We start from the raw sequence: 20,660 nt of genomic DNA on the forward strand, positions 1-20,660 counted from the left end.
GAAAACCGGGCTCAGGGGAGGTAACAACAAATTTAAAACACTTAATTGATGCAACAAAAAAACATCATAAAATACAGTATAAGGCGTGAATAACTACAAATTCAAAAATCAAAAATCAATTTAGGGGGGAAATCCGTCCAATAAACATTAGATGATCACCAGGGCTAACTGGCTAAATTAGTCCTATTTGGGCCAGCGCGGAGACCAGGGGAGAATTAGCTGTGGGGGTCTCAGAGCGGGTAATCTTCATAAAAAGGGGAGGGGGAGGGAAGGTAGGGGAATAAAAGATCAGGCTAAGTTCAAATTGAAAGCCAGGCGGAATAGCTCAGTCTTACTGGCCCTGCGGAAGGAAGTTAAATCCTGCAGGGCCCTGGTCTCCTGGGACAGAGCATTCCACCAGGTCGGAGCCATCACTGAGAAGGCCCTGGCCCTGGGGGAGGATAGTCTGACTTCCTTAGGGCCAGGGACCTCTAAACTATGGTTATTCATGGACCTTAAGGTCCTCTGCGGGGCATACAAGATGCTTTCAGTTACAGTGTTCTATAGCCTTGGACGCAAGGCTGCAGGTAACCTCAAGAGAGCAGTCCACTGCAGCTACTGTCGCATGAGCGGAGATCACCTCTAGGAAGCACGTTTTAAAATCGGCCAGCCCGTTTAGAAGAATGAGTCGCTCTGCCCTACCCTCTGCTTTGGAAATACAGGGAGGAGAGAACTGTCTGTGGCCACTAGCCACGATGGCTCGGCTCTACACTCCAGAAACTGGAGGCAGTAAGTGCTTCTGGGTACCAGTTAGTGGAAGCCACAGGAAGGGAGAAAGAGGGTCTTGTGTTCGAATCCTGATTGCTGGTTTCCTATTTGGGCTTCTGGTTGGCCACTGCAAGTGGACTAGTGGAAACGATGCCTTATGAGGAACGGCTAAGGGAGCTGGGCATGTTTAGCCTGGAGAAGAGGAGGTTAAGGGGTGATATGATAGCCGTGTTCAAATATATAAAAGGATGTCACATAGAGGAGGGAGAAAGGTTGTTTTCTGCTGCTCCAGAGAAGCGGACACGGAGCAATGGATCCAAACGACAAGAAAGAAGATTCCACCTAAACATTAGGAAGAACTTCCTGACAGTAAGAGCTGTTCGACAGTGGAATTTGCTGCCAAGGAGTGTGGTGGAGTCTCCTTCTTTGGAGGTCTTTAAGCAGAGGCTTGACAACCATATGTCAGGAGTGCTCTGATGGTGTTTCCTGCTTGGCAAGGGGGTTGGACTCGATGGCCCTTGTGGTCTCTTCCAACTCTATGATTCTATGATTCTAGTTGGCCCTTTGACTCCCCTTCTGTTCTCAGCAACTTCGCCAAGGGGCAGACCAGGCCAGAGGGACTTCCCCTCACCCCACCCCCAGCTCTTACCAGCATGAGGTTGATATTGAGGTTAAGGATCTGATGGCTCATGTCTATGCTGTAGGAATGTGGGAAGTGGTCCCGGAGGTAAGCAAACGCCCCCGCCGCACACTGGAAATGGGTGCAGGAGACCTTCATGCCCTGCAAGACAGAATGGGGGTTTTTTTTGGGGGGGGGGAAGAGAGTTGCATTTTCAACAAGCCCAACTAGAAGACCCCCAAGGAACATCAACCCAAACGCACACAGACTGAATTTCTCTCTCAAAAAAACCCACACCATACATACCGTTTGCTTGTAGAAAACTCAAAGTGGTTTCCAAAAAAGCGAAACAACAAAAAAGGCGAAACAATCAATTACCGTACATAAATAAGCAAATAAATGCACTGCTACATGCATTGGGCTCATAGGAAGCAACCTTGCTGATGATGGTGAGAATTTTAACTAAGCTCTTTAAAAAACCGATTTTTTTTAAAGCCCCAAAATACTATTTGGAGGTGCCTTTGATGCTATTAACATGGCGAGGAGGGGAACTGAAAGCCCAAAGCCTTACCTCCTCGGATACCCTTTTGTCCATTGCTCCGAGCATGGAATGCAATGCGCCTGGAGGAGGAGAGAGGGAAAGGGTGAGTGGCGGCATCGTCCAATAGGCAGTGGCTCCCCAGGCGTTCTCCCCCTGCCTACTACTACGGAGAGTATTTTATTATTCATTTGAACAGCCGAAAAGCCGTAACAGAGCAAGATACATCCAACAGAATAAAAACACTTTGCCCTGTTAACATGGTTATTGAAACTAGGCATTCTGCCCAATAAAAATTTGTTTCCCTGAAGAATTTAACTCAATGGTCCTCCTGAAAACTGTGGTCCGAAAGGCTAAAGAGGCCATCTTTCCAGTAATGTCAGGGAACCTGTCCCCCAATGAAAATTGACCAAGTACACAGTTGCTCTGACGGTTGAGAGATTTACCGTATTTTTTGCTCTATAAGACTCACCTTTTCCCTCCTAAAAAGTAAGGGGAAATGTGTGTGCGTCTTATGGAGCAAATGCAGGCTGCGCAGCTATCCCAGAAGCCAGAACAGCAAGAGGGATTGCTGCTTTCACTGCGCAGCGATCCCTCTTGCTGTTCTGGCTTCTGAGATTCAGAATATTTTTTTTTCTTGTTTTCCTCCTCCAAAAACTAGGTGCGTCTTGTGGTCTGGTGCCTCTTATAGAGTGAAAAATACAGTAAATCTTGGAACGAGGCTGCTCTCAAGCCCTTGCAGTCTGGGCCAAGGAGCTGGGAATAGAGACGCCCCTTTTCAGAACAGACTCCTTGGCCAATCATCCCCTTCAGGCAGACATGGCAAGAGGCAGCTACTTCTTGTACCCTCCCCTCACCAGGCTATTCCCACTGCAGGGGATGAGCGAGATGACATGCCCACGATCTGCCGCAGCCAGGAAGAACAGGGCCTCTATTGTCTCCCAGAGCTACACAAAAAGCTCCCTAAAACCCAGCTCAGACTTTTCCCAGCAATAATAATAATAATAATAATAATAATAATTTATTATTTGTACCCCGCCACATGACCCGGAAGTGTCTTCGGACAGCGCTGGCTCCCGGCCTCTTAAGCGAGATGAGCGCGCAACCCTAGAGTCGGACACGACTGGCCCGTACGGGCAGGGGTACCTTTACCTTTTTGCCCCGCCCATCTGGCTGGGTTTCCCCAGCCACTCTGGGCGGCTTCCACAGAGACCAAAAATACACTAAAATGTCACACATTAAAAACGTCCCTGAACAGGGCTGCCTTAAGATGTCTTCTGAATGTCAGATAGTTGTTTATCGTTTTGACATCTGGTGGGAGGGCGTTCCACAGGGCGGGCGCCACTACCGAGAAGGCCCTCTGCCTGGTTCCCTGTAACTTGGCTTCTCACAGGGAGGGAACCGCCAGAAGGTCCTCGGAGCTGGACCTCAGTGTCCGGGCAGAACGATGGGGGTGGAGACTCTCCTTCAGGTATACTGGACCGAGGCCGTTTAGGGCTTTAAAGGTCAACACCAACACTTTGAATTGTGCTCGGAAACGTGGCCAGAAAAGCACACGGGTGTCCAGCAATGGCTGCTTCTAAATATTTTGGTGCCTCTCCCCACCCTGTTAGATGAGAGTCTCAAAGTATTGCCATTTACATTTCTAACCTGCCCAGTCCTGGAAGGTTCAGTGCAGGCAACAAGACAAAACACAGAAACATGTGAAGATACTCACTGAAGCAGCGTTTGCCAACCTCGCGCCTGTTGGGATACTGCCAGAAAGACGGGGGCATCAGGCAGGCCCCCAGCTGGCTCCAGCCACTGGCCGGCAGCCGGTCTCTCTTGGAACATCATCAAACAGCGACACGAGCCTCAGATACATTTAGAGACTCGTACACGCTCTGTCAGCAGAATGTGTCAATCACCTCACAGCAGAAGAGGCGGACAGAGAGATGTGCAAGCATAATGTACAGCATTTTATTCAGCATAGTTCCGGAACAAACATGTCTGCTTCCCTTCGTCTCCAGCAAAACAGCAGTAACACAAAAGCTATACACAAATGGAAGTTCCCAGCGAGTGCTGGAAGTAAACAGGCATGTGACACATGAACAGTCATGCCTGTACCCTTTTAAGGTGGAACAGAACTATATCCTAACAGGGCCCTCCAGATCTTATGGACCACAACTTCCAAGGGTGGTTGGGGCTGAGGGGATCTGCGGTCGAAAATGTCTGGAATGCACCAGGTTGGCAAAAGGCTGCTTTGAAGTCTCCTTGGTTACAGACAGGCCAGCGCAAAGCAGCCAGTCTTCCAGGAAGCAATGCAACGTGGACCGTCAGAGCAGGAGGCTCAGGCAGTAGGAAAGCACTGGTGCATCTGTGGGTTCTGAAGGTCATGTTTTTTTAGCCTGCACTACTCTTCAACCAGGTGAGGGTTTTGTGTGAAGTGAGGAATGTCAGAATTGCACAGAAATCCAAAGCAAATCAGAAACGATCGAGCTGCGACAAGGAGATCACTGCATTAGACAGCACAATGTGGCTTCTTAGAGCAGAGCAACATCCACCCCCCCCAAAAAAAACCCCATCCTTATATTTTAACTTGCCTTAACAGTCAGCCAAAGATTGTGGTCACCCTGATTTCAGTGCTTCCAAAGCTTAGCACAAGGTCAGAAATGAACCCATCTTTCATTTGGGGCTGGGACAGGTGGCCGCCTAGATAAAATATTTGCTGACCACTGGGAAGCGGTCTTCTGAGAAACACAGAGGCGTGCACCGATTCTGAGCTATGGCAAGCCACGTTCTGCAGCCGGAGGAGCTGCTCTCTGGCCTGCACAAATAGTGTAAATTAAACACAGAGCGTTCCTCTCCAACCACTGGAAATGCCCTTAATATTCTCAGCTTCCACCCTACGCCGCTCACACTTTTTGAACCAGTCTCTGCAGACAAAAGGACACAGCGCTGAACCACAATTCCCGTGCTAGTCGCACATAACCTAGCACAGATGCTGCAGCATGGGGGGGGGGGCTGACGGGCTCCAGAGGTCCAGCGCTCCTAAGAGAAAGGTGCAGCCAAGCACCCATAAATCCACTTACCAAAGGGTAAGTACGCATTCCAGCTCACTGGCAAGGGGGGCACCCCAACACCCTCCCACTTTCACTGCTGTTAGGAGAGTAAGTCAGAGCAAACTTTACCTTTCTTCCAAGCCCTCTCCACGTGCCAGAGGACTTGGGGAATGACAAGGGAAGCCAGAGGCAGTGACGAAAAGAGGCTCGCTACTAGCTCCTGCCTCTCTTTGAGAGTAATTTCATCGCTAGCCCCGTAACAGCTGTGCTAGCTAGGGCTCATGGGTGTTGTAGTCCAAAACATCTGGAAGGCACCTGCTTGGGGGGAAGGCTGAGGCAGAGAACGCAGAAGCAGCCTAGACTCATGGATGCAAAGGCAGACAAGGCTGTCGCCACATCAGCCAAGAAAGACTTGCCGATTATTTGCCAGCAAAACATCCTTGGCTGCTGCTGTGAATATACTTTTTGTTGGAATGATCCTTTAGTCATTCCTGTTGGGATATTGATGTTCCGTTCCACCTTAAAAGGAACAGACATGATTGTTGCATGTCACATGACTGTTTACTCTCCAGCACAGCTTGCTGGGAACTTCTGTTTGTGTATAGCTTTTGCTTATGCTTCCTGCTCTTGGACACGAAAGAGAGCAGACATGTTTTCTTTGTCCTGAACTACGCTGAATAAACTGCTTGTAAATATGCTTTACATATGCCTCTGTCCACCACTTCTGTTGCATGTTATCCACTCTGCTGGTTAAGGCGTGCTCAAGTTTCTGAAGACTTCAGAAGCTGTGAGTCACTGTTTGATGCTGCTCGTCCGGCTGCCGGCCAGTGGGCTGGAGCCAGCTGGGGGCCTGCGAAATGCCCCCGTTCCCTTGGACGCATCCCAACAATTCCTCCCCTGTAGCCCCTTTCGCCTCCTGGAAACAGAGATGCAGTTGCAGGTCCAGCTGGCCAAACGGTCCTTACCCAGATTATACAGGATGCAGGCCTGCTCGTATTTGATGTCCTCGTGTGTCACCGTCTTGCCGGAGAAGATCTCAGTCCTGCAAACAGAGGGGGCCATTGTGGTGGCTGAGCGGAACGTGTTCCAATGCACGGGCCTTTTTCTAGCAAAGCGCCCAGTTGGGGCACTGAACAGGTGCCCAGAGGCCCAGCCCAACAAAACACCCTCCTGCTTGGGGTGTCGGCTAGAGTCGGCAGTTCTTCTGAACACCAGTTGCTGGAAGCCACAGGAGAGGAGAGTGAATCTTGTGCTTGGGTACCGCATGTGAGTTTTCCACAGGCATCTAGTTGGCTCATAAAAGGGCCACATCTCCTGCGTGAACACAACTCAGAGCTGCTGTGCTTGCCAGCTACCCGGAGGAGGTATAAGAAAATATGCTGCTTTGTCTCCCAGCCACCACCAATTCCCATTTCTGCTAAAAGCATCCCACTTCCCAAATCTCTGCAGTTGATCCCTATCACTTCTCAAATCTCCTTCAAGCTCCTAGCCCAGACAGAGGCTGGTTTCCCCACTCCTGTCTTTAAGACTGCTACCTTGCTAGCTTATTCTTTTCAACAGCCTCCTCAGCCATTCACTCATTCTCCCCCTCCTGAAACCCCAGTTCTCCTGCAAACTCTTTCATGAATCTCAACAGGCAGATTTCCCCCAAGCTGTCTGTCGCCAAACAAGAATGTCACAGCTTGAGAAGAACCCTGCTGGATCAGGCGATTGGCTCCTCTACAATACAATAATCTTTATTGTCATTGTCCCATACAGAACAACGAAATTGAAAAAATCTACATCAGACATTCAAAAACCCACAAGCCTTCAATCCCAACCTGGTTAGCCCCCTAAAAACTCTGGTACCCTATAATTAAATACAATATATTCCCACAGAGACTACCTTACACTGCGTTTAAAACCAAAATTGCATTTGGATAGAAACTGTTTCTCAGGCAGCTAGTCCTGGTCTTTATAACCCTATACCTTCTTCCAGAAGGCAGAAGCTGAAAGAGATCATTTCCGGGGTGCGCACTATCCTGCGCTATCTCTGCAGCTTTCTTACGGCACCTGGAAGCGTAGATTTGATCCAAGGTGGGAAGAGTGCACCCAATTATTCTCTCCGCAGTCTTTACAACCCTGGACAGCATTGTTTTTCCCCTGACTGTGCAGCTCCCAAACCACACACACAGACCATAAGTTAATACACTCTCCATAGTACAATGGTAAAATGCCATCAGCAGGTCCTTTGAGAGATAATTTTCCCGGAGGATTCTCAGAAAATATAACCTCTGCTGTGCTCTTTTCATCAGGTCTTTGCTGTTCTCTCCCCAGGTTAAGTCATCTCTCAGCTCCATTCCCAGAAATCGAAATACCAAGACCTGTTCCACACACTTCCCCTCAATAATGAGTCCAGCATCCTGTTGTCACAGTGGCCAATCAGATGCCTATGAGGAACCCGCAAGCAGGATTCGAACACAAGAGCAACTCTCCGCTTCTGCGGTATCCAGAAACTGGAACCGAGGAGAATTACAGTGGTACCTCAGGTTACATACACTTCAGGTAACATATGCTTCAGGTTACAGACGCCGCTAACCCAGAAATAGTGCTTCAGGTTAAGAACTTTGCTTCAGGATGAGAACAGAAATCGTGCTCCGGTGGCATGGCGGCAGCAGGAAGCCCCATTAGCTAGTGTGGTGCTTCAGGTTAAGAACAGTTTCAGTTTAAGTACAGACCTCTGGAACGAATTAAGTACTTAACCCGAGGTACCACTGTACTGCCTCTAACCATGGAGGTGGGGCATAACCCACAAGCCTTCCAGGTCCTCCATTTCTGCTATTGCTTCATTACTCTGCACCCTTCCCCCCTCCCCTTTGGGCTCCCCTTCCAAAACAGAAAGAAATACCCAGAGGAGAGAATGTGCTACGTTCCAGGGAGCGCCCAAGTTGCAGAGCAGTGTTGGGTTTCCGGCTGCTGTTGTGAACTACAACTCCCATCATCCCTTGCCAGCAGGACCAGTGGTCAGGGAAGATGGGAGTTGTAATCCAACAGCAGCTGGAGACCCAGGTTTGAGAAACACTGCGGTGGAGGGTCCCCTCCGTGGTCCATGCGCAGAGCGGGAGAAGCCCCAACCCCACTTGTTCCAGTTTTGGCATAACCTCAAAGCCGGCTCTGCTGAGCGGCAAGACTCAGCCATCGCCTCTCCCCGCTGCAGCTGGCTCACCAGGTAATGGGGACGGCTGCTTCATGCTCTGCTCCCATCGGGATGCGGCTCTGCAGGTAGTGCAGCTGCCCAAAGTACTTGCGCAGGATGCTGCAGCCTTCGAAGTCCCTGGGCACGTTGACGGCGTTCTGGGAGGGGAGAGGAAAGGGACAGGAGTCGGGTTGAGGGCTCTGGACAGCAGGCTGTGCTGAGGTCACAAGGCAACTGCCGATAGTGACCACTATCCCTTCGGGAAGCATGATCACATTTCAAAAATAAAAACCACGCGCACACAGTGCAAAAAGCTCTGCCTGGGAAGCACAACCCTGATGGTAATGTCCTACTGTATGAGCACCTCAGTGGCTAAAAATTCCCATGAAAATGCCTTCAAACTGAGCTCACCTCAAGGCAGCTTCAGAGCTGCCTTGGACTAAATAACAGCAACAATAATGTAATATTATTATATAATACGTATATAAAATATAATATTATTAACCGAACCTATAATAATAATTGCTTGGTCCCTGCTCCTGCCAACCTAGCAGTTCGAACGCACGTCAAAGTGCAAGTAGATAAATAGGTACCGCTCCGGCAGGAAGGCAAATGGCATTTCCATGCGCCGCTCTGGTTTCACCAGAAGCAGCTTAGTCATGCTGGCCACATGACCCAGAAAAACTGTCTGTGGACAAACGTCGGCTCCCTCAGCCAGTAAAGCGAGATGAGCGTCGCAACCCCAGAGTCATTTGCGGCTGGACTTAACTGTCAGGGGTCCTTTACCTTTACTTTTATAATAATAATAATTTTATTACCGTATTTTTCGCTCCATTGGACGCACCGGACCATAGGACGCACCGAATCATAGGAGGGGGAGAACAGGGGAAAATTTTTTTTTCTTGTTCTCCCCCTCTAAAACAAGGTGCGTTCAAGGTACATTCACCAGAGCTTGTGGGGCTGGCGGTGGGGGGAAGCGCTGCTTTCCCCCACCGCCAGTCTCAAAGATCCCTGAAGCCTTTGGAGCGCAGCGCCCCGCTGCCCTGCAGAGGCTTTGCGCAGAGCCGTCCCCAAGCTAGAGCAGCAAGACGGAGCCCTCCGTCTCGCTGTTCTGGCTTGGGAACAGCCTTGCTAGCTTCTGCAGGACAGAGGGGTGAAGGCACCCCGCTGCCCTGGAGAGGCTGTGCGCGCAGCCATCCCCAAGCTAGAGCAGCGAGACGGAGCGCTCCGCAGTACTCCGTCTTCCTGTTCTGGCTTTGGGCTTAGCGGCGCAGCCTGCATTCGCTCTATAGGATGCACACACATTTCCCCTTAATTTTTGGAGGGGAAAATGTGCGTCCTATAGAACGAAAAATACGGTATTTGTACTGTGTCCATCTGGCTGAGTTGCCCAGCCACTCTGGGTGGCTTCCAATGTAATAAAAACTCAGCAAACATCAAACTTTAAAAACTTCCCTAAACAGGGCTGCCTTCAGATGTCTTCTAAAAGTCATATAGTTGTTTACTTCCTTGACATCTGATGGGAGGGCGTTCCACAGGGAGGGCGCCACTACTGAGAAGGCCCCCCGCCCGGTTCCCTGTACCCTCACTTCTCACAGCGAGGGAACCGCCAGAAGGCCCTCAGAGCTGGACCTCAGTGTCCGGGCTGAAGGATGGGGGTGGAGACGCTCCTTCAGGTACACTGGGCCAAGGCCGTTTAGGGCTTTAATGGTCAGCACCAGCACTTTGAACTGTGCTTGAAAATATACTGGGAACTTGTGAGGTCCTTCTTCATGTGCCATGAAAGTTCTGGAGGATAGCAAGATGAGAACGGGGCCTCTTCTGTGGTGGCTCCCTGCTTGTGGAATGCATTCCCCAGGGAGTTTCCCCTGGCACCATCATTACATATCTTTAGGCACTAAGGAAAAACATTTCTCTTTTTCTCCAGGCCTTCAGCTTTTAACTATCTGTGGCCTCTTTGAGAGGGTGGGATGTTCTAATCCAGCCTTTTAAAAACAAGACTGCCTCTCAGAGTTTTCTGTGGATTTTGTTGTTGTTGTTTTTGTGAGTTGTTCTGTGTTACCTTGGTAAAAAAAGTGAGTAATAAATTCAATAAACAACAACTCAGAAGAAAAGTGGAATGTAAGTATTTTAAAAGAAAGGAAGTTAAAGCAAGACTGCCTCCCCAATCTGTTTTTCTCTGCCTCAGTTTCCCCTCTTACGGACTCCTGAAGGTCCTGGTGGGCAGCACTGCATCATGTGAACCAAGTAAACCCGCGTCACCATCACGGAGAGGAAGAGGAGGGTTGGAGGAAAACCACATATGTCCTCACCTGCCTCAGCTGCTCCAGCTTCTTCAACTCTTCATTGTAGTTCTCTGGATTTTCACCATAGTTCTTCAGGACAAACTAGAATATGGGGGAGGGAAGGAAATGCACCCATTTATTCATCGAACATATAATAATAATAATAACAATATTTTATTTATATCCCGCCCTCCCCAGCCGAAGCCAGGCTCGGAGCGGCTAACAACAATAAAAGTAACACAGCATTCTAAAATCCATTCATTCTAAAATCAATTCAAAATCAATTTCATGGCAACCATTGGGCTAGAGTTCTGTGAGGATTACAGAAGGAGAGAGGGGGTGAGACTGTGCCTTGGCCAAAGGCCTGGTGGAACAGCTCTGTCTTGCAGGCCTTGTGGAAAGATGTCAAGTCCCGCAGGGCCCGAGTCTCTTGGGACAGAGCGTTCCACCAGATCGGGGCCACGGCCAAAAAGGCCCTGGCTCTGGTTGAGGCCAGCCTAACCTCCCTGTGGCCCAGGACCTCCAAGATGTTTTTGTTTGAAGATCGTAAGGTCCTCCATGGGACATACCAGGAGAGGCGGTCCCGTAGGTACAAGGGTCCTAGGCCATATAGGGCTTTAAAGGTTAAAACCAGCACCTTAAACCCGATCCTTTACTCCACCAGGAGTCAGTGCAGCTTGGTGAATGTGATCTCTAAGCCGTTTATATAAAATTAATACCCACAACGTTCATTAAAATTTTCTAAAGCAGAACAAGATGAAAGCAAGATTAAGGAACAGAAAACAACTGCATATTAGAAACACAACGAAGGAGTGTACAAAACAAAAATCTGGCACCTGAAAATTGAAGGACAGGAAATATCTGGGTAAGTTTGAGAGGTGTTTCAAGCTCCCTATGGCTACCTGAGGCCAAGAGTATTGAAGCACCCAAGGGTGATGAGGGTATTCCAGAGGTGCCACCACCAAGAAGGACCTGCCTCTTCTTTATCACTAGGTGGCTCTCCTAAACCCAGGCCTGGAGCACCTCAAGATAATCAGCTGCGTTCAAGACAGGGCTACCATATATCCGGAATTTGCCAAACATAGCAGCGACTTGGCCATTGTAAACAGCGTCTGGGTGGAAAATAGCTGAAATGTCTGGAGAAACCTGGACGTATGGTAACCCATTTCAGAAGTGTATATTTTGGCGAATTTCCTTAAAAATAGGGCAAAACTTCCTCTCTCATTTTGGAGATTTTGCTCACAACTCCCCCCCCCCAAAAGCTCAACAGCTTTTGTGTCCTGATTTTCACTTTTTCAAATATGGCAACCCTAGTTCAAGAGTCACTGGAAGGACAGATCCTGAAGCTGAGACTCCAAGACTTTGGCCACCACATGAGAAGAGAAGACTCCCTGGAAAAGACCCTGATGCTGGGAAAGATGGAGGGCACAAGGAGAAGGGGACGACGGAGAACGAGATGGTGGGACAGTGTTCTCGAAGCTACCAGCATGAGTTTGACCAAACTGCGGGAGGCAGTGGAAGACAGGAGTGCCTGGCATGCTCTGGTCTAGGGGGTCACGAAGAGGCGGACACGACTAAATGACTAAACAACAACAAAGTTCAAGAGTGTCTGCAGCTGACCTGCCACTACCCTCTCAATCACTTTGCTGAAAAGGCGTCTCAATGGTACTTGACATATAAAGTGGTAGCCTGCCTGACTCCCAACTGGAAGAGAGTTCCACAGGATGAGACCCACAATACAGAACGTAGCATGGCTCCTGGTGGATATGAGCCAAAAAGATGAGCAAGTCTTCCAGCTTTCTTTCCTCATGGGACTCCACCAGAAGAGAGACCTCGGTCCCCACTTATAACCAGCTTCCCTCCACAGAAAGCCACAGCGGTGTGGTGGTTAGAGCATCGGGCCAGGGCATGGGCAGGCGACCTAAGGCCCTGGGGCCGGATCTGGCCCAATCGCCTTCTCAATCTGGCCTGCGGATGGTCCGGGAATCAGCGTGTTTTTACATGAGTAGAATGTGTGCTTTTATTTAAAATGCATCTCTGGGTTATTTGTGGGGCACAGGAATTCGTTCATTATTTTTTTTTTTTTTTTTCAAAATATAGCCCGGCCCCCCACAAGGTCTGAGGGACAGTGGGGGGCTAGGGACTGGGAGACTGGGGTTCAAATCCCCATGTGAAGTGCCCTAAAATACATACCTGGACTTGTTTCGATTAATGTCTGCAGGAGACTTTATGGATATTAAAGTTATAATTAGAAAAATCTTAATAACTATTCATAAAGGACACAGTTTATAAGAAGTAAATAAGGAGTCCAGATACAGGATAAAGGAAGTTTTTTATGTGGTTGTTTGTATTGTTGTATGTTATGTTCACATTTAATGTGTATTGGGGGGGGGGGTTGTGTTATGTTGTAAATTAAATTCCAATAAAATCAATCAATCAATAAATAAATCAAATCCCCATGTGACACTCACTGGGTGTGCTCTTGGGCCACTCACTCATCCTCAGCCTAGCCTACCTCACGGGGCTGTTGTGGGGATAAAATGAGATAGGGGGGAGAAATATGTGTGCCGCTTAGAGCTCCTTGCAGAAAAGGTGAGATACAAATGTAAAAATAATACAATCCAATCTACAGCTCTTGTTCTCATAAGCCATTTACCATCCTCACAAGCTTTCCGGAGACCGTTCCCTGCTCTGTCAACAAGATAAGCCACATTCTTTGCTCCCGGGAACAGGTGTACTGCAGAAAAGAGGCCTCATCATGTTGTAAAGAAAAGAACCAACTCAGGCGTCCAGGGAAGCTGCCTGCCTTACGCAGGACCTTTGATTTGCAATAAACTTTATCCTGACCGCCACAGAGTAAAACAAATCCCTCTTACACCCTTTTCGCAGCTGGGAAAATCAAGGCCGGAAGAAAGTCACTGTGATCCACAGCCAAGGGAGATTTGCATGTGGATATAATATAAATAAGGGATGCGGGTGGCGCTGTGGGTTAAACCACAGAGCCTAAGACTTGTCGATCAGAAGGTCGGCAGTTCGAATCCCCACGACGGGGTGAGCTCCTGTTGCTTGGTCCCAGCTCCTGCCAACCTAGCAGTTCGAAAGCACGTCAAAGTGCAAGTAGATAAATAGGTACCGCTCTGGTGGGAATACAGCGAGATGAGCACCGCAACCCCAAAGTCGGCCATGACTGGACCTAATGATCAGGGGTCCCTTTACCTTTTTATAATATAAATATAAATAGAGACCCATTATACAAGCATCCTGGTCTCAACAGCGGCCAGCCAGGAGACCACTCTCCCCTCTCAAGTACAAAGCAGGTAGCCGTGTTGGTCTGCTGTAGTCAAAATAAAAAAAATATCCTTCCAGTAGCACCTTGGAGACCAACTAAGTTTGTTATTAAATGGATCGCAGGTGGCGCTGTGGGTTAAACCACTGAGCCTTGGGCTTGCTGATCGGAAGGTCGTTGGTTCGAATCCCCGCGACGGGGTGAGCTCCCATTGCTCAGGCCCTATAGAATCATAGAGTTGGAAGAGACCACAAGGGCCATCGAGTCCAACCCCCTGCCAAGCAGGAAACACCATCAGAGCACTCCTGACATATGGTTGTCAAGCCTCTGCTTAAAGACCTCCAAAGAAGGAGACTCCACCACACTCTGCTCCTGCCCACCTAGCAGTTCGACAGCACCTCAAAGTGCAAGTAGATAAATAGGTACCACTCCGGCGGGAAGGTAAACAGCATTTCCGTGCGCTACTCTGGTTCTCCAGAAGCGGCTTAGTCATGCTGGCCACATGACCCGGAAGCTGTACGCCGGCTCCCTCGGCCAATAAAGCGAGATGAGCGCCACAACCCCAGTGTCGGCCACGACTGGAGCTAATGGTCAGGGGTCCCTTTACCTTTAAGTTTGTTATTGGTATGAGCTTTCCCATCACCCTTCTGAGTAACACGCCTCTCCACCATCTCACTATATATAAGGGTCTGGTGATTCTGTTTCAGTGTATCTGAAGAAGTGTACATGCACATGAAAGCTCATACCAATAACAAACTTAGTTGGTCTCTAAAGTGCTACCGGAAGGAATTTTTTATTTTGTTTTATGTAAGTACAGTGGTACCTCGGGTAACATATGCTTCAGGTTACATACGCTTCAGGTTATAGACTCCGCTAACCCAGAAAGAGTGCTTCAGGTTAAGAACTTTGCTTCAGGATGAGAAGAGAAATCGTGCAGCAGCGGAGCAGCAGCAGGCAGCCACATCAGCTAAAGTGGTGCTTCAGGTTAAGAACAGTTTCAGGTTAAGAACAGACCTCCAGAACGAATTAAGTTCTTAACCCGAGGTACCACTGTACAAAGCATTTTCCTGGCTCAGAGACTTTGCACCCTGTGTGATCTCTGCCTCCTATGCGCATGCATGCACAGAGTCATTTTCTATAGAGAGAAACAGGAACGGCAAGACCAGCCATCAGCAGACTATGACTCAGCCCCTTTCCTTCTGAGCAGAAGCGACATCACAGGCAAATCCAGGCAAAACTGCCCATCAGAGATGCCTGGGGAATTTTACTGCTTGAAGCTGTTTTTCAATTATCGCTTTTATTACAGTACAACTTCTGGGGACGCTGCGTTAGGAGCTTTCCAAGGGTAGGAAATAAGTCTAAACACATGAGAAATTACCAAGAACGCTCCTGATGTAATACAGTGGTACCCCGGGTTACATACGCTTCAGGTTACAGACGCTTCAGGTTACAGACTCTGCTAACCCAGAAATAGTACCTCGGGTTAAGAACTTTGCTTCAGGATGAGAACAGAAATGCCCGGCGCTGGCATGGTGGCAGCAGGAGGCCACATTAGCTAAAGTGGTGCTTCAGGTTAAGAACAGTTTCAGGTTAAGAACAGACCTCCGGAACGAATTAAGTACTTAACCCGAGGTACCACTGTACAGTGAAGGTAATGTAACTTTTGGGTTGCGAACGTGGCAAACCCAGAAGTGTATATTTCTGGGTTTCGTCACGCTCGCTTGCGCTGCGATAGGTGTGGGGTTTTCCCCCTTAGCATGGATATAAGAATAGCAACCAAGCAGCTACAAAAGGCATTGCAGTTGGAGATGCCCAAAAGCAAAAGTAGGAAACCTTACCGAATAGACTCTGACTAGAAAGCCGGTAAGAAGAACAGGATGGAGTTAATTGGGTATTTTGCTTGTACTTCCTTGTCCCACAGGATCCCCAACATTTCCCAATTACTGGTGCCATTTTTACATTACAGGATGCTTGACTGTTATTTGAATGACTTTGGAGGGCACCACATAAATCTCTTAACTGCTTCAGATTTTCCAAAAGAATCTTGGGGTTGCTATCAGACTGCAGCCCATTTTCCAAAGAAGGGCGATGTTCATTTCATAGTATTTATATGCCACTTGACTGTAGAAAACCTCAAAGTGGTCCTTGATGCCAATATCCTTAATACAGTGGTACCTCGGGTTAAGTACTTAATTCATTCCGGAGGTCCGTTCTTAACCCGAAACTGTTCTTAACCTGAAGCACCACTTTAGCTAATGGGGCCTCCTGCTGCCGCCGTAGCACGATTTCTGTTCTCATCCTGAAGCAAAGTTCTTAACCCGAGGTACTATTTCTGGGTTAGTGGAGTCTGTAACCTGAAGCGTATGTAACCCGAGGTACCACTATAATGGCAAGCAGAAAGTGCTCTCGCTCGGTCTCCCACTTGTATGACTTTTGCCTGGCTAAGTCACCCTCCATTTTATTTTATTATTTTATTGATGGTCCGCAATCCTATTTGCTCAACAGTTGGTGAGTGACTAGCAGTCAAGCCTATTATGATTATTTTATTAAATTTGTATTCCGCCCTATAACCTCCGGTTATTACAAATACACCTTACACGGCTCACTATTGATCTTGAAGTCAGCAGTACATCAACATCCAGAGACTTGAGACATTTTGGAGAACACTTGCCAAGAGTCACTCTGTCAGAACCTAAGGCACCCATTGTGGGTTCCTTTTTAAAATTCTCTTCCCCAAGCACAAGGTGCTGCTTCCATGGCACAAGAGCAGGCACCCCCAAGCTCGGCCCTCCAGATGTTTTGGGACTACAATTCCCATCATCCCTGACCACTGGCCCTGTTAGCTATGGGTCATGGGAGTTGTAGTCCCAAAACATCTGGAGGGCCGAGTTTGGGGATGCCTGCACAAGAGAGTTCATCCATTTAATGTGTTCCCTAGGACTACAACTCCCATCAGCCCCAGCAGGCATAACTATAGTCCCAAACATCTGGAAGGCAGTAGGTCAGGGGAGGCTGGCCCAAGGGCTACCTGCATCAGGCCACTGCCAACTTGAAGAGGCTACAAGGGGCACAAGATTATTAATTGGATGTGGCAAGGAAAGTGTATGTGACAGAGCAACTGAATATAATTTGGATTTAGGCAGATACTGTATGGAGACAAAGAGAATGGCAGGCGTGAAGTGTGCTAAGTCATTCATTGGGGGCAGAAGAGCAGCCCAATTAAAGAGACTGAGCCAGAAGTTCAGAAGATGAGCCCGGAGATTGTTTGTCGAGACTAAAGGCCCTAAATACACCCACATTTCCTCCCACACTCTCAGTCATCACCCGTCACGCCTCACAACCTTCCCTCCTATTCCAACGAACTTTCCCCTTTGATGTATTTTTAATTTTTGTTGGAGGCTGCCCAGAGTGGCTGGGGAAACCCAGCCAGATGGGCAGGGTACAAATAATGAATTATTATTATTATTATTATTATTATTATTATTATTATTATTATTATTATTTTGCCCTCTCACCAAACTGCACTTCAAGCCCTGCTCCCAATTCCTTGACCCTGATTTCTCAAGAACGCTCTTCACTGATCAACCATCACATCAAGGGAGCACACTCAGTTCCTTCATTTAGGTCAGAAACCCCTTAGCCCAGCGAATTTCAGGTTTTGAGATTGCACTCGTCAACTTACTGCTCCCCAAACCATCGCCAACCGCCTGCTCCATAACAGCACGCAGAGAGGTCCCCACATGCAAGCAATAAACGAACAACAATAACAATAAGCCCCACCTTCATATGCTCAGGGCTCCACATCAAGAAAATACCGTATTTTTTGCTCTATAAGACCCACTTTTCCCCACCTAAAAAGTAAGGGGGGAATGTGTGTGCGTCTTATGGAGCGAATGCAGGCTGCGCAGCTATCCCAGAAGCCAGAACAGCAAGAGGGATCACTGCTTTTGCTGTTCTGGCGTCTGGGATTCAGGATATTTTTTGTTCTTGTTTTCCTTCTCCAAAAACAAGGTGCGTCTTATGGCCTGGTGCGTCTTATAGAGCGAAAAATACGGTGCTAAGCCTCCTCCTCAGAACCATACCTTAGCTTGAGGGGTATGTTTTTTAAGACCCACCAAATAACTGGGAGTTGTTCTGAACCTTCCCCCCCCCCTTTTGGTGCTGTGTTGCTAACCCATGCTGGGACCTTCAGCTTGAAGGCTTCTCAAAGGGTGTGGCAGGGGAGGAAGATCCAAGGGCAATCCAGGAAACTGTTAAAACATTGCACTGTAGTACAGTATAATATATAATCATATTTTGAGAATGATAATATAACATATAATTATACTTTGGGAAAGATTTGTGCTTTGTCTATGCTTCCTGGATGTCCCAGGATCATGTTCTAAAGTAGTTGTGTTCTATGTTATAAATCAAGCACCGCTCAGAGTCCCCCGTCCACGCCGTTTTCCAATGTGTTCCTTATCTATTTAAAAAAAATAAATCGGCAAGCAAAATTGTTGGTTCGAAAGTGTGGCACCAGAGAAGGGGGAAAGGTTTGAAAAACACTAGGCATTATTATTATTATGCCTGCCCCTACCTCATACCCCCTAGGCCTTTGCCTCTTCCCCACCCCGCCCCCACTAGGCTAATAATAATAATAATAATAATGATACAGTGGTGCCTCGCAAGACGAAATTAATCCGTTCCGCGAGTCTCTTCGTCTAGCGGTTTTTTCGTCTTGCAAAGCAAGCCCATTGACGGCTTAGCGGATTAGCGCTATTAGCGGTTTAGCGGCTTTTAGCGGATCAGCTGATAAGCGGCTTAGGGCTTAGGAAAAGGGGGGGAAAAGGGAAAAACCCCCGCAGGAACTCGCAAGACATTTTCGTCTTGCGAAGCAAGCCCATAGGGAAATTCATTTTGCGGAGCGCCTCCAAAATGGAAAACCCTTTCGTCTAGCGGGTTTTCCGTCTTGCGAGGCGCTCGTCTTGCGGGGCACCACTGTAATGCTGTCTGCCCCTCCCCCTTAGGCCTCTGCCCCTCCCCTTCCCCACTAGGCTAATAATAATAGTAATAATAATAATAATAATGCTGTCTGCCTCTCCCCCTCCCCCCTAGTCTTCTGCCCCTCCCCTTCCCTACTAGACTAATAGTAATAACAATAATGCCGCCTGCCCCTACCCCGTAGGCCTCTGCCCCTCCCCCACTGTGATAATAATAATAATAATAATAATAATAATGCTGCTGTCTGCCCTTCCCTTTCCCCTCTAGGCTAATAGTAATAACAATAATAATAATAACAATACTGCCTGCCCCTAGGCCTCTGCCCCTTCCCCCAGTGGGATAATAATAACAATAACAATAATAATAATGCTGTGTACCCCTCCCCCCTCCCCCTTAGGCCCCTGCCCCTTCCCCCAGTGGGATAATAATAATAATAATAATAATAATAATAATAATAATAATGCTGTCTGCCTCTCCCCCTACCCCTTATGCCTCTGCCCCTCCCCCACTGGGATAATAATAATAATAATAATAATAATAATAATAATAATAATGCTGTCTGCCTCTCCCCCTCCCCCTTAGGCCTCTGCCCCTCCCCTTGTCCACTAGGTAATAGTAATAATAGTAATAATAGTAATAATAATAATAATAACAATAATGCCTGCCCCTAGGCCTCTGCCCTTCCCCCAGTGGGATGATAATAATAATAATAATAATAATAATAATAATAATAATGCTGTGTACCCCTCCCCCTCCCCCTTAGGCCTCTGCCCCTTCCCCAGTGGGATAATAATAATAATAAGAATACTACTCCTCTGAATCGTGCCCCCTGCCCCTCCCCCCCCCGCGCGCGCCTCCTCCCACCTTCTTGACGGCCTGGTGGAAGCCGAAGTCTCCGGCCTCCTTGAGGTCCAGCCAGATCATGGGCATGCGGGGCACGGCCTCCATCCCTCCGGCCTGGCCTGGCCTCGCCTCGCCGCACCAGCCGGGCCCCTGCCAGGAGGCCCAAGCCCAGCCCAGCCAGCCCGACCAGCAGGAGCAGGACGAAGGAAGACGACGCTGAGGGGGCTCCTCCGGCCCGGCCCGACTTCCGGCGCCCCGCCCACTCCCCGCCGGAAGCCGCGGCGCCTGACGGGAAGCGGAGTTCCCGGGGAAAGGCGCTCGGTGGACTACAACTCCCAGAAGCCCCGGCCGCCGGCCGCTCTCGCTCGGGGCTGATGGGAGTTGTAGTTCGGCAAAGCGCTGAAGGGAGCGCAGGGGTTAAGGGAGCGCATCTGGATGTGCGCAGCATGCCCGCATTGCAGGGGGGGCGCAGTGTTTCCCAACCTGGTGTCTCCAGCTGTTTTTGGACTACAACTCCCATCATGCCTAGCAAGCAAGACCAGTGGCAAGGGATGATGGGAGTTGTAGTCCAAAAACAGCTGGAGGCCCAAGGTTGGGAAACACTGGTCTAAATGACCCTCAGGGGTGCCTTTCTGTTACTCCAGACCTTATTGTCCTTTCTTTTTACCCCCATGATAATCTTTATTAGTTTTATAAGTACAGAGGTACCTCAGTTACAGATAGGTAGCCGTGTTGGTCTGCCATAGTCAAAACAAAACAAATTCCTTCCAGTAGCACCTTAAAGACCAACTAAGTCAGTTCTAGGTATGAGCTTTCGTGTGCATGCACACTTCTTCAGATACACTGAAACAGAAGTTTCCAGACCCTTCTATATAGTGAGAAGGTGGGGAGGGGTATTACTCAGAAGGGTGGTGGGAATGGGTGATTGGCAGATAGCTGTGATGAGCCTGTTGACGACTCTTAACGACTGCAATAGGTCTTACAGGAAAAAGCAAGGGGTGAAAAGGTGAAAAATGGCTTTGTCATGTATAATGAGATAAGAATCCAAGGTCTTTGTTCAGACCAGGTTTTTCCATGGTTTTGAGTTTGGTGATAAGTTGTAATTCAGCAGCTTCTCTTTCCAGTCTATTTCTGAAATTCCTTTGT

The 20,660-nt window shown here is 48.5% G+C and overlaps 1 protein-coding gene across 1 annotated transcript in view; it reads right to left on the reverse strand.

Moving 5' to 3' along the window:
• PTPN23 (protein tyrosine phosphatase non-receptor type 23) overlaps positions 1-19,685 on the reverse strand; it is a 54,142-nt gene extending 34,457 nt beyond the window's left edge. The window contains exons 1-6 of the mRNA XM_081834173.1: positions 19,536-19,685; positions 10,433-10,507; positions 8,151-8,278; positions 5,911-5,987; positions 1,938-1,987; positions 1,397-1,528 (exon numbers count right to left, since the gene is read on the reverse strand). Of these exons, the coding sequence (XP_081690299.1) occupies positions 1,397-1,528; positions 1,938-1,987; positions 5,911-5,987; positions 8,151-8,278; positions 10,433-10,507; positions 19,536-19,619 (546 nt within the window). The 5' untranslated portion in view covers positions 19,620-19,685. The remainder of the gene's footprint in view (positions 1-1,396; positions 1,529-1,937; positions 1,988-5,910; positions 5,988-8,150; positions 8,279-10,432; positions 10,508-19,535) is intronic.
• Positions 19,686-20,660: the final 975 nt, after the last annotated feature.

The sequence above is a fragment of the Podarcis erhardii genome (assembly GCF_964252035.2).
Source record: "Podarcis erhardii genome assembly, chromosome: 12".
NCBI lineage: Eukaryota > Metazoa > Chordata > Lepidosauria > Squamata > Lacertidae > Podarcis > Podarcis erhardii.